Source organism: Mastigoproctus giganteus, chromosome 8 (genome assembly GCF_048544385.1).
Source record: "Mastigoproctus giganteus isolate SK-2022 chromosome 8, ASM4854438v1, whole genome shotgun sequence".
NCBI classification, from domain to species: Eukaryota; Metazoa; Arthropoda; class Arachnida; order Uropygi; family Thelyphonidae; genus Mastigoproctus; species Mastigoproctus giganteus.
This window is the reverse complement of record NC_143582.1, coordinates 28637153-28651661: the sequence shown is the minus strand read 5'-3', so window position 1 is coordinate 28651661 and position 14509 is coordinate 28637153. Positions and strand designations below refer to the sequence as shown.

Below are 14509 nucleotides of genomic sequence, written 5' to 3'. Positions count from 1 at the left end.
GCTCATACACTTGCTTTCTTGCATCACATGCTACTACTACTACTACTACTTGGGGAGCCTGAATTAAAATAATACTTCAATATTTTATATTCTTATTCAGTTCTTTCAAAGTATTTTTTTGTGACCCATAATTTAGCACAACTTCTCCTATACTGTACTTTACTGCAGTTAAGTAGTTTGTACTTGTGTGTGAATTGTATCATAACACCCACTGTTTTGAAACAGTATCATTAAATGTGTAATGCTATCCATTAGTGACAAAACTGATGAAATTGAAAATGTAAGAAATGTTAATGGCAGGCTAATAGGTAAGACGCCTGGACAGTTCTTGTAGCACTGTTTGGGTGTCTTACCGGGTGAATATATAGTATGGAAATCATCAGTTTCACACACACACACACACACACACACACACACACACACACACACACACACACCACACACACACACACACACACACACTCCGATGAGCCAAAACATTATGACCTGCCAGTCGTTATGCAAATTGAAGCAACTGCAGGTGAACTACACCACATGTCGGGACACGGTATAGAAAACACCTGATACTGAGCTCCGTTAATCAGTGTTACTCTTGTTCTTCAGATGGGAAAGGCAGTGGGTTTAAGTGAGTTTGACAAAGCCAAATTGTAATGGCCAGACGACTGGGTCAGAGCATATCCGAAACTGCATCGCTGGTGGGGTGCTCACGGTCAGCCATGGTTAGTACCTACTGAAAGTGGTTCGAGGAGGGAAAACCCACGTACCGCCGGCGAGGTGTTGGATGACCATGGCTCATCGATGCTTGAAGGCTCTTCCGAATGGTACGTGGCAACAGAAGGGCAACTGTGGCGCAACTCACCAGTAATTGGAATGCTGGTGACAGGAGTAATGTGTCACAACACACAGTATATAGAACCCTGCTGGAAATGGGGCTGCATAGCCGCAGGCCACTCTGAGTGCCCATGCTAACCATGGTTCACCAACGTGTCTGATGAATCACGTTTCCTGTTGCACCATGTGGACGGCCGGGTAAGTGTGCGTCGTTTACCTGGGGAAGTGATGCCGCTTGGATGCACTGTGGGACAAAAACAAGGCGGTGGTGGCAGTGTCATGTTTTGGGCGATGTTCTGCTGGGATACCCTGGGTCCAGTTGTTCATGTGCGGGGCATTCTGACGTCTACCACCTACCTAAACATCTTAGACCCATCAAACTCCAAAACTGTGGAGAACAGATGGATTTTGCAACATGTGAAATCACTGGCAAAATCGCTGGAACCTCACTAACAAAAGCTCCATTACTAAGAAGTTTATACCAGATGTCGGAGAAGTTTATCTGCTCTACCCAGCCTGGTTTTTGCCCGGACTCCAAACCACCTACCTATTGACCGGACATGGCTCATTTAGAAAGAGGCTATATGACTTTGGAATCTCAGCTACTCCGCGGTGCTCCTGTGGACAGGAGGAGTCCTGGGAGTACCTGGTCTATGAGTGTGACCCAATACGAGGGCCTCAGATGTCAATTATACGCCAAGATTTACTCACTTCTTCGAAACCAGGAGGACGTCGTTCTACAAGAGGAAGAGACCTACAAAGCATTCACACCTTTTGTGCAAAATCTGTTCACAAGACAACGGACCCTATCCTCCCTTTGAGTTGGAGGTATAGGACATGAATGAATAGGACAATATCAATCACTAGACAACAGGCATCCCTCAGTGGCCCAGAGTAATGGAAACACAACTAAGACTCTGACTCAACTTGGTCAAAGACACCACAGAAGACCAGAAGAACCCCATCTTGCCCTGTTGGGCACCTGGACTAAAGGACATCCAAGGTTGTCATATGACTCAACATACACTGTTTCTCTCCTGAACAGTGCTTTCTTTCCCCTCCTGTGGGGAGAGGGGGCTTTGTCTCCCACTCCTCCCCTTCCCCAAATCTCTTCCCTCTGGTGGAGCACGGGCCTGCTCCACTGGAATCGCGTCCCATCCTCTCTATCGGTCCCTTACTTCCTTTTCTTCGCTCCAGTCTTCAGTCTTCACATCCCCTTTACTGTTGACTTTCACAGTGTTTTCAGCCCCACGCATCCAAATTTAACTGCATTAAAATTTCCTGCCCAACCCATTTAGCCATATAGAAAATATTATTTCAGCGATAGCCCCTTGCAAGCTTCTAAATTATTCTAATAAATGCTAATAACTAACTGCCAGCAGCACTTTTTTTTTTTTTTTAGGTTCTAGTCACTGAAATCCCAGGAAAGTAGGTGGCTGGACCCACCAGAGTACTATATAGGTAACACCCAGCCGGCCTCCCTGTGGCAAGGTATGGTAACGTCGGGTCCCATTAAGGGCCCGGCAGCTAACAAGCCGAATGAACAAGGGCACAACATGCTGCATAGCACATGACCCATATACTTTTAAATCCCTGGATTGTCCGATACAGTATACATATGTGGAGATGGGAGAAATCCCAGGAGCCGTTAGACCGAAATATACCTATACCTAAACATCATTGCTGACCAGGTACACCCTTTCATGGCAACGGTCTTCCCCTCTGGCAGTGCCGCCTTTCAGCAGGATAATGCGCCATGCCACGCTGCCCTGATTGTTCGAGACTGGTTCGTGGAAAATGAGGAAGACTTCCAGGTATTGTCCTGGCCTCCAAATTCCGCAGACATCAATCCCATCGAGCATCTGTGGTTTGTGTTGGAACAGCAACTCTGATCTACGGCATCTCAACCATGGACCTTACAGGAGTTAAAGATCTGCTGGTTACGCGTTGGTACCAAATTGCACAAGACACATTTTAGAAATCTTGTAGCATCCATGCCTCGCCAGGTACGAGCTGTTTTGGTTGCACGTGGAGGGCCAACATCATATTAGGTAGGTGGTCATAATGTTTTGGCTCATCGTTGTATATAAAAGGTGGGTTCAATTTTAAAATTTTCCCAAACTGATCAATGACCAATTAGTTTGGATTACAATTGATATTTCAATGCATAGCTAATTCAATAAATGAACAAAGCATACCGGGTTATTGTTCCATTTTTCTGTATTGTGCTATTTATTTTCCCGCAGGTAACTAAAGAGTGTGTACAGGAACATAGATTAATCATTAATCAGATGGATACAAAATTTAGAAATGTAGAGAAGGGCTCTCATGAAGCAGGCCTGATACTTCCTTCTGGAATTCAGGAAGATTTTACCAAATTAATGCACGATTGGGAAAGTCTTCAAGTTATCCTTAAGAAGCTTGGAATTTATGAAAGTTCTCTCTCTTTTGCCCCATCTGAAATTAACACTGCTGATTTCCCAGCAAATGCTGTTACAGTTACAACTTCTGCTGTCATTGAAGGTAATTTTTATATTTTTATATATATAAATAAAGATTTGAAATGAATATCTTTTATTCAGTATACTGTGCAGGCTTGAACTACTTGTAATTTATCTCCTTCATTAATTCTGCATGCTTACCATACTAAGTTATTTTCTTAGCCTAATTTTTGCATTTTTTTTTGGTTATATTATAAAAGGGGTGGGGGTGCATAGAATACAACAGTGAGAATATAGAAGAATCCTTATTATTGTATTTCATTCTCAGTAATTGTTCTGTTGTGATTTGTAAACAGATGCTACTTAATTCTTCATTATCTTAAGGATGTTCTTTATATGCCTTTATTGGCTTAAGGATGATTGGGAAAGTCTTCAAGTTATCCTTAAGAAGCTTGGAATCTATGAAAGTTCTCTCTCTTTTGCCCCATCTGAAGTAATGGCTTACATGTTTTAATTATTTAACTTGTCACATAACGTACAACAATTATATTAGTAGAGCTTAATATAAAATATTGGTAAAAACGTTTAGAGGAGGTAGGTAACATCTAAAGGAATGTGAATTGCATAGGAACCCATAACCGGAAACGTCACGGGAAAGTAATAGCAGAGGCACAAGAAGCAGAAATGACACAAGACAGTAATTAGTGGCAAACATTTATTTGACATAATATTAACAATGGAGTACGAGATGGATGCATTTCATGATGTTACAACAGATGCTTGAAGGTTCCACCATGAGATGCGATGCATGCGTGACACCGACGCAGTATGGATTGGTGGACAGGTCGAACACACCTGTAGTTTCTTTGACAGTAGCAGCAGCGCAGACGAGTCTCGCCACGAGATCCATTTCCGTCTCCACAGGCGATTCATACACGATAGATTTGAGGGCCCCCCACAGAAAGAAATCAAGGCTCAATAAATCAGGTGAGTGTGGTGGCCAGGCAATGGGTCCACCACGGCCAATCCATCGACGCCCAAAACATCTGTTCAAATTGTCACGAACACACCTTCCATAATGGGCAGGCACCCCATCATGTTGAAACCAATTGTTGCGTCTCACATTTGCTGGAACAGCATCAAGTAACCCTGGTAGAACTTGTTTCAGAAAGATCCGATATTTAGCGGAGTTCATGCGGGATGGTAACAGGTATGGGCCGACTAAGCAGTCACCGACCGTACCTGCCCACACATTTATTGTGAAGCGATGTTGTGCTGTATGGGGGCACACACCGTGCGAGTTGTCGTGAGCCCACCCACGAGCATTGTGCTCATTGAATAAGCCTTCCCGAGTGAAATAAGCCTCATCCGTGAACAAAACATAGGCTGGAAAATTCAAGTCTTGAACGTTTTCTTGGAGAAACCACTTCGAAAAAGCCACACGTGCAGGAGGATCTTGGGGCAGCATTAACTGAACCCTTTGGAGATGAAAGGGGTGTAAGGAATCGTCGTGCCAGACACACTGTACACTGCAATGAGACACTCCTAAGGCAGAGGCAACGGCATGTGTGCTGGTAGTAGGATTATTCTGGACGGCATTAAACACACTTTCTTCCATGGTGGGAGTTCGCGTTGAATGTGGTCTGCCCGCACTACTCTTGTTACCTCTAAATGACCCATAATCGCACAAATTTTGATGCACATGCACAAACAAGCTGTGGTCCGGTACATGTCTGTCTGGGAAGCGTTCTCCATAAATTCGTTGAGTGGCTCATCCATTGCCCTCTGCTAATCCATACACTAGGTGCATGTCTGCCAGCTCACAGTTCGTATATCGATGCATACTTTTTGTTCGACGACTACCACGGCGTCTACTGACTTACGGTGACGTTTCCAGTTATGGGTTCCTATGCGATTCACATTCCTTTAGATGTTACCTACCTCCCCTAAACGTTTGTACCAGTGTTTTTGAGACACCCTGTATAGTGTTATTACTGCATTGGGATAGAAGTTTAGTGTAATATTTTTAATTGTATTAAATTTATATTGGGATTGTATTAAAATTCAATCAAAATTATGCCTTCGACCAGAGCAGCGAAGCAAAAGGCTCAAAGTAGTGGGAGTGGTGTGGCTCAGGGGAGAACTGAGGGGTGTAGCTGTCCTCTGAATCACAGCCTTTTGAAATATACTGCTTGTTTGATGTTTGTGGATCAATCGGGAACAAGACATGATATTGCCAAGGAGAATGTCTTTGTGTGTGCTGGATGTAAGGAGTGTGAGGAAATAAGGTGCCAACTCAGCATTGTTATGTGCCTTTATGAGAGCTTGAAGAACAAGGTAGCTGCCCTCAAAGGACTTAAATTGAGGGGCGTGTCGAGCTGTCAGCTGCCCACACCAATGCCCGAGCTTGCAATTGAACATTGGGCAACATAGCAGCAATATCCAAGGCAGGATGTGCCGGTTCCATAGGAACTAGTTGTTGTCGGTGATTCTGTTGTCAGGGAAACGGGGGATATATTGTGCAAAAAAGGGTAGGTGGACCAATGTATGTCTGCCAGAGGCAAAAGTTGATGATGTAGAGCATCATCAACTTTTAACGTCACAAAAAGTGATACTGTTGTACACGTTGGCACCAATGATATTAAGAGTAGGAGAATGGCGGAATTACTTAACAAATACAGGTCAATGTTGAAAAGAAGCCCTGGAGAGATTGTGCAAGGCTCATGGGGTAGAATTTGTTCTCAGCCTGGTCTGTGCTTGTTAACAGGAGACTTCTTCTACAGGGATGGAATACACTTAAATAGAAAGGGTGCAAGAATATTTGCTGATGCTATCAAGGCAGTGTTAGGTGGGTCGGAAAACTGTTAGCTTGGGGTGAAACACAGACTAATAGATTAACAGGAGCTGCTGGCAGAGGTGAAAGTGACTCTTGCACTGTTTCTATTGTAATGAACAGCATCCTGAAAAATAAGGTGCTCAGGATTTCAGAGACTGCTGGAAGTCATTGCAGAACAAGTAAATACATCGGCTGTATTAGATTGGCTAGGAATAAGAACAGGTGCATGTATAAATGAGTGTACACCAATGCTAGGAGTGTAGTAAATAAATTTGGTGAATTTGAGGTGCTGGTTAAAACATCAAAGGCAGATATTGTTGGGATATCAGAGACGTGGTGTCACACAGCTATAAGGAATCGAGAATTGGAATTTGGGGAGTACAATGTGTACAGGAAGGATAGACTGGATAGGAAGGGTTATGCTATTAGTTAAGAAACACATAAAATATAAGGAAGTGCATCCAGTTGACATGGGTAGGTAGGGCAGTGTTGAGTCAGTTTGGTGTGTTATATGCACTGGGAAAGCAAAATTGAGAGTAGGAGTGTGCTATAGGCCTAATGGCACTGATGAGTATAATGAACAGCTGTACAGAGAAATTGAGTTGGCCAGTAAATCAAATTGTCTTATAATGGGGGGGGGGGATTTTAATTTCCCAGATATTGACTGGAACTTATGTATTGATCATTTGCACGCTAGCAAGGATTTTGAGGGTGTATTGGTTCATTTGTTTTCTACAGCAGCATGTTCGAGAGGCAACCAAATGGAATAATACCCTTGATCTTATTATCAGTAGTGATTCTTCATGCATTAAGAATCTGCAGATAAAGGAAACACTGGGTGGCAGTGAGCACAGTGTGCTGAAGTGAAATTTACTCAAAGAGGTAACTACCACCAGGGGTAAAGGGAAGGGTTTTTTTGGTTTCGTAAAGGTGACTACGGTGGTCTGAGACAGTATTTAAATTCTATACGGTGGGACCCGCTGATGATGTTACCAACAGAAAATTCAAAATGGAAAGCATTCAAAGAAATAATCTTGGAAGCTACTAGACTTTTCATACCACCTAAGAAATATTGTTCAAGGTTTAGGCCTAAATAGATGTCAGATGAACTAATGAGACATGTGGCAGAGAAGAAAAATGCATGGCATACATATAAATTAACAGGTGACATGAAAGCCTATGATAGATAATGTGGTCCGTAACCAAATCACAAAGGAGGTTAGGCAAGCAAAGGCAGATTATGAGAAATCTTTGGCAAAGGATGCAAAGAAAAATAGCAAAGAGTTCTTTACTTATGTAAACTCTAAAAAGAAGGGGATGAATCAGATTGGTCCACTTGATATCAGTGGTTCAACTGTTGATGATCCTGCTAGATAGCTAACAAACTAAATGAGTATTTTGCATCTACATTCACACATGAGGAGTTATTCAGGGAGGGGAATGCCAGAGATGAATTAAAGCTCTGGCAGTGAGCTAGATGATTTTGTTATAACTGAGAGCAAAGTAGAGGAGAAATTGTTGAAGAGAAACATAAGAAAGGCACCTGGGGTGGATGGTAAACATCCAGTTATATTAAAGGAGGCAGCAAAGGAAGTAAGCAAACCATTATCCATAATTATGAGAGATTCCTTGGATTCAGGGGATGTACCCATGGACTGGAGATGTGCAAATGTTACCCCAATTTCACAAAGGAGGATCAAAGGGTGACACAAGCATTACAGACCTGTTAGTTTTTATCTTCTGTTCCGTGGAAAATAATGGAGTCACTGGTTAAAGATGCATTGCAGGATCATATAGACAAGACTGAAGTAATAATTCAGACACAGCATGGGTTTGTTAAGGGAAAGTCTTGTCTTACCAATTTGATTGGATACTATGATCTGGTCACAAAGGAACTGGATGCAAAAGATAATTTTGATATCATTCATTTGGATCTTAGGAAGGCTTTTGATACTGTTGCACATGGAAGACTACTGTACAAATTGGAGTAGTATGGCAGAATGCTGCTATGGATAAAGGGATGGTTGAGTGGGAGAAGACAGAGTGGCAGTCAATAGACACTGCTCTTTGTGGACTAATGTTATTTCTAATGTCCATTGTTGACTAATGACTAATGTCCATTGTTGTTTTCTGTATTTATTAATGATATTGATGAAGGTATAGCAGGCTTAATGTCCAAGTTTTCAGATAATACAATGGCTGGCAGGGTTGTTAATGACAGTATGCTACTGCAAGAGGATCTAGAAACGTTGAGCAGATGGGCTCAGAGGTGGCAACTGAAGTTTAACTTAGGGAAATGTAAAGTATTGCATGTTATTTGGTTTTTAGGAGTAGTAGCAACTAAGGCCATATTGCTCCGGGGATGTGCGGTGGTCATTCCCTGACCTTTCCGCATCCTCCATATTTGGTGGTGACAGGCTCGAACCCCGGTCTAATCAAGAATGGTGCTCCTTCACTGGTGCTCCTTCCCACCTGGCTACGGAGGCGCCTGTATTGCATGTGGGTAGCAGTAACCCCAGAGTAATGTATCAACTGTATGGAACTACACTCAAGGTGGTAGAGTATGAAAAGGATTTGGGGTAATTTGGCTGTCAGATATGAAGTTTTCTGAGCAGTCAGACAGTCTGTAAGGGTAGCTCATGGTGTCTTATCAATGATATACAGGAATTTTTCTAACAGGGATAAGGAGGTGATTATCCCCTTGTATAAGGCATGGTCAGGCCACACCTTGAGTACTGTGTACAGGTCTGGAGGCCTCATTTTAGGAAGGGTGTAGAGTTCCTGGAACAGTAGAGAAAAGGGCAACAAGATTAGTGAATGGAACAAAGGGTTGCTCTTATGAAGAAAGGTTTAAGATTTGCAAATTACAGTGTCTGGTGACTAGGCACTGCATCTTCGAGGTGGTCTGATTGAGGTGTATAATGCTTTGAATGGTTTGAGTAAGCTCACTGCTGATGGGTTTCTTTCTCTTGTCTAGATTAATCACATGAGGGGACAGAAATTCAAATTGAGGAAAGACAGTTGTAGAATAGATGTGCGGAAATTTGCCTTTAGTCAGCATGTGGTTGATTGCTGGAACAAGCTTCCATCTGTTGTTGTAGGAGTTGACAGCTTAAATAAATTCAAGGCAGAACTAGACAAACATTTGGAGCTATTGGATCGGTAAAATGAGATGATTTTTTTTTTTTGGCTGATGCTGTATACACTTGCTTTCTTGCATCATATGCCTCTACTAATGCTAATGTTCTGCATAGGGTAAGCATCACAAAATAAAATAAAAAAAGTTGGTTCAATTTTATTATTAGAAAAATTACATAACAAAATAACAAAAATGCAAAGTATTTTAGTGTTATGTAATATTGAGGTGATTGACTACTTAGAAGAGCATCAGTTTTTCACCTGCCTAAATATTTTTAACTTCTCAAGAGTAACTTTAGAGTTTAACCTTACTAAAATTCAGTCACTGCTTGACTTACAATGATTGACTTATATTGCTTTGATCTTATGATATTTTACTAATTAAGGAACATGTAGTTAAGGCTAATGAGTGCTGCGAGTGTGGAGCAAAGCTCCTTATTTACAGCACTCAGCCAGCCAGCCATTTGGGCTGATATATAAAATACTTTCTTTGCTCGGTTATTGATATTATTGTATATTTATACTTTACTGTATTTATATAAAATAGTTTCTTGTCTGCAATAGTATTTATTTTACAGAACATATTAATATTTATTAGCTTGCATAATTCAGATTTCTGCAGTTATAGGGTTAAAGTCAAAAAAGTGGTGATTATGTAATGGTGAAATGGTGATTACCAAACAGGTATTTTTTTTAAATCTTGACTTAGAGTAATTTAGTCTGTGTTATGATGCTAGTGTGAATATGAAAACTGCATATTGTTTGCATGTTTTTTTTGTTGAATCTGTCACTTAAAAAAAATCTGATAAGAGAAGAAGTACAGGACATGTTTCTGCTTCCAAGAGAGGTAGAATCATAACAGTGGATACAAAGATTGATGTAATTAATTGCTGTTTCAGAGTGCTTAATTACCTTCATAAGCATCATTCATGCCTTGGATACCCTTCAGACATAGTACTGACAATCATAAAAGACAAGATAACAATTAAAAATGATGTTAAGAGCATTTCCTTCAATTTTTAAGTAGTCTTAGAAACATTTTAAAATTTTACATTACTACTCAGCTATAGTAGCCTTATTGTCTTTGAATGGTTTCTTTCTTTTATTTTTAACTATTATAATAAGTATACTAAATTTATTTCTTATAATTCCTTTAAATTCCATATAATAGTCCAGTAATGCCTAGAGCAGTTTCTCAACCGTTTTCATTGCTACGGCACACTTTTAAAGATGCTAAAATTTTGCGGCACATTTCACACTACAATCACTACTATACTCACATATTCACAAATCGGAAGTTATTTATGTTTGGTATGTATAATAATACACTTATTATTTGTTTTAAATGCTTTTAATATCTCTTTTTTGAACATACATGAATTACATGAAATTTCAAAGAAATTTTTGAACATTCATGAAATGCATGTTCAAAAAAAAAAAAAAAAAATTTTTTTTTTTTTTTTTTTTTTTTTTTAACTGGAAAAGACTAAGGTGGAGACAGCTCATCAGAGGAAGTGACCAGTCACAAGACTGGATGATGATGACATGAAATTTAAAACAAAATATGTAAAAAATTAACACAATTATATAAAAACGAACAAAAATACAATTATAACATTTTAATCAATGTTGACAATGTTTAATCAATGACAGTTGGGTTTGATGGGAGGCACACAGTTTTTTAATATGAGGATTTATTGTGGATAGGCTTACTCTCAGCTCCTCTTCTACTGACTTTAGTCTCTCTCTCTCTCTCTTTTTTTTTTTTGTTTAATCTTGTTTAAAATGGAAAACCCTGTTTGGCACAAGTCGGAAGTGGCAAACGGCAATAAAATTTCAAATACAGATATATACAGTTATACCCAGATATTTATTAACAAATAAAGTACAAATAAAATATAAGTACAAAAACCAGTAGCTTTCGGAACGCGTGTCCCTTTATCAACTGATAAGTTAATATAAAATTTGAATACACTACAAGCAAAGTGTGGCACGTTAATCATGCGTCATTGTTGTAGCACGGACGTGTGCTGCCTTACGCCAGTGATCATCCATCAATAAAACGGTTGTCTCTAGGATGGGATGCAGACGCATGCCTTTCTGGCGATTTAATGCCTTAGGGTTGTTTATTATGTTTAGTGACTCTAGCCATAGGCGGTGGCGAAAGTGTCGCGCGTGGTCCACTATCTCAAAGTCGCGCTTGGGGTCAAGATCGTGGTTGGTAGCCTAAAAATGTTCTGCGAGCACGGACTGGTCAGTTTCGGCAAGCCGGATTGCTCTGTCGTGTTCTGTGAGGCGATCCTGGAGAAGTCTCGATGTCTCACCTACGTAGCAACTGTTACAGGCCTTACAGGTGATACGGTACACCACATTGCTGCGTAAGACAGGTGTGACAGGGGTCTTCACACTGGAGACAAGTGAACGTAGGTTCCTACCGGGTAATTGTACACATTTGATGTTGTAACTTCTAAGGATCTTCGAGATACGTCCTGACACTCCTGGATAGTACGGAATGTAGGCGGACGATATGCCGACTTGCTTCGGAGGTCTTGGGTTGAATGTAAGTTCTTCTGCCTGTAACAAGCATCTGTTTAGTACATGGGATGGATAACCGCATCTGGTTAGGTCTGCCTTCACACGGGAGATCTCGTTACGTCTAATTGTGTCGGTGCTGGAATGGCTCCAGGCCCTGGAGAATAGGGTGCGGGCAGTGCTATTGAGATGGCAATAAAATTCTAATCGCCTTTTCTGAAATATGCAGAAATTCATTTTGAAATTTGATTCAAAATTTGCTAATATTAGTGTTATTAAAATGAATTTCCAACATCTGGTCACTTCAAATTTCAGCCAATTCTTCTTTCTCTTGGGTGAATTCTAACGTTGGAAGGTTTCTTGTTGCAAATGGATCTTGTACCCACAAATATTTTTTATCATCAAGGGATGGAAGGATAATGTCCAATTTTTGTCTTTAACAGCTCTAATGTTTCATTTATTAAATAAATTGGTTTAGTATAATTCATTTTGGTAGTCAAGGGAAACATTTCTAAATTTTTTTTTCATTTACACATTTTTTCCATACACAACTTTTCTTTAAAGGCGGAAACTAAATTTTTTGTGGCACACAAGTTGAGAAACACTGGCCTAGAGGCAAGTTCCATATAAAGAGTAAGTATGTCTGTGCATTTTTGAATTATTATAGTTAATTAATTTTTGGAGAATTTGGTGTAGCACCATGATATTTGCCTTGGTTTACAGCTGATTTTTGAACAGCAATTCAATTCTTGGAAAAAGGAGTGTATATCATTATACACTTGATATAGTATTATTATTTATTACTTGAAGTTGATTTCTTACAGTTGTCAGTTAAGAGTGACTGGTAGGTAATATTGTCTGAAAAAGTAGTACAATTAATATTCTTTTAATTTGAAAAAGTAGTACAATTAATATTCTTTTAATTTGGTACCATAGTCTTAGATATCATAGTCATCTTTTAAATTTCATGATTTTAAGAGAGCATTCAGAACACACTAATTGATTTTCAATTAGTAATTAATTTTCAACTAGTATTTTCTTGCTTAATAGAACGTCGGCCTACAGCATATAGTTCTTTGTTAACATCTGTTCCACCTGCTGGCCCCCTGAAAGAATTAGCAAATCTTGTTCTGGAACTACAAGAATGGGTAGATACTCAAGACCTTGAGCTTCAGACACAAATAGTGGATGTCACAGACCAGAATGCTATTGTATTAGCTGCCGAGCGAGTTCAGGTATATTTTTATTGTTCAATAACTTTTTCAGTGATGAGTGTGTGACGTAGATGGATTGATCTGTGAATTTTCATAGTAGCAGGCACTGTGAAGTTATTTTATAGAATTTTGAAATTTTCATTTGCAAAAATGGAAACTTCAATGCTTTAAATATTAATAAGTTCCTATTTCGATATTATTGCTCAATATTAAAGTAAAATTATTGTCAAAAATCAAATAAGAATTTTAAAAAATTCAAAAAATATTTGTAAATTTTTTGATGCAGCAGTATTCTTTACATCTAATTGTTTAACTAGTTTTATCAAATTTTGAATATGAATTCCAAAATTCTTTATTTTCAGCTTTAAGTCCAAATCAGACAATTGAAGTCATTAACTGTAATTTTCTGCTCTGATTTTAAAAGCTATTTTTTTCTGCCACATGTCTAAATTGTGTCTACAATTAATTGGAAGCACAAATAAGAGATGGCAGCACATACTAGAAAAATTTCAAAACAGTTGGTACATAAAGGAACATCGCTTGAAGTGGCCTTCAAAACTTAGATCTACTTATGTTATTCTCCAGGCCCCACAGACCAAATATGTAGCTCAAGAAAAATGTAGATAAAAAAGGTTAATTAATCAACTTAAAGTAAAATATAAAACCATAACATTAAAAAAATGTTCATAACAGTCAATCTCTGATAAATAAAATTGCATATAAATATTAATATACATATATCTGAAGACGTTAAAAAGGTAGACTAACTGTATTATTCACCCTGTGTTATTAACTTTGCACATTTCAGTTTTTGAAGTAGTCTTAATACTTTGGATCATAGCTCTTCTAAAGTGTAGGTTTAGTTTTAAACTTACAATTTTAAAATATGACATTATCAAAGTTGGGAAACATAATATAATGGTCTTGCCTGGCATGGGCTGATGCTTCAATTCAAACAGTAAGTTAGCCATACTGTAGAATTTACATAAAAATGTGAAACAAACAAAATAAGATAATGAAACACAATTAAAAAAAAAAAAAAAAAAAAAAAAACATTATTGTGGAGACCAAGCTGTGAATTTGTTAAAAAATTCATAACTAAACATCTTAATGAATTATTATAAAAAATCAGTGAAAACTAGTTAACCCTTTAGCAGAAACATCAAAAAAAAAAAAAAAAAAAGTTAAAACTACTGGTGTGCTGTAGTACACTGGTTTATCATATTTTTGGGAAAAAGGACTACCTCATTTAATTCTTTGATGTTGGTGGGGGGAAAACAAAATTGGAGCTGAAACCAAAACACTATGGAAAATTAAAATGGATGCAAACATGTTGGTGTAATTTGCAAAAACATGGGGCCATAAAAATTTTTATAACTATACTTCAACTACAAAAAAATCAGTGATGCAAATTGAAACTGATTATGTCAATTAAGGAATTCCCAGATTAATCAAAATGTAATGCTCATGTAATTAAAATAAATATTTAAATTTTTTTGAAGTTTTATTTTTATTTG

At 38.6% G+C, this 14509-nt stretch overlaps 1 protein-coding gene across 4 annotated transcripts in view; it reads left to right on the top strand.

Moving 5' to 3' along the window:
- The window catches only part of Dys (Dystrophin), a 932899-nt gene that overhangs the window by 534135 nt on the left and 384255 nt on the right, over window positions 1–14509 (top strand). For all 4 annotated transcript variants that reach the window (XM_090379791.1, XM_090379790.1, XM_090379788.1 and 1 more), the window contains exons 46-47: window positions 3078–3354; window positions 12829–13013. In XM_090379791.1, coding sequence (XP_090235917.1) covers window positions 3078–3354; window positions 12829–13013 — 462 coding nt within the window. The remainder of the gene's footprint in view (window positions 1–3077; window positions 3355–12828; window positions 13014–14509) is intronic.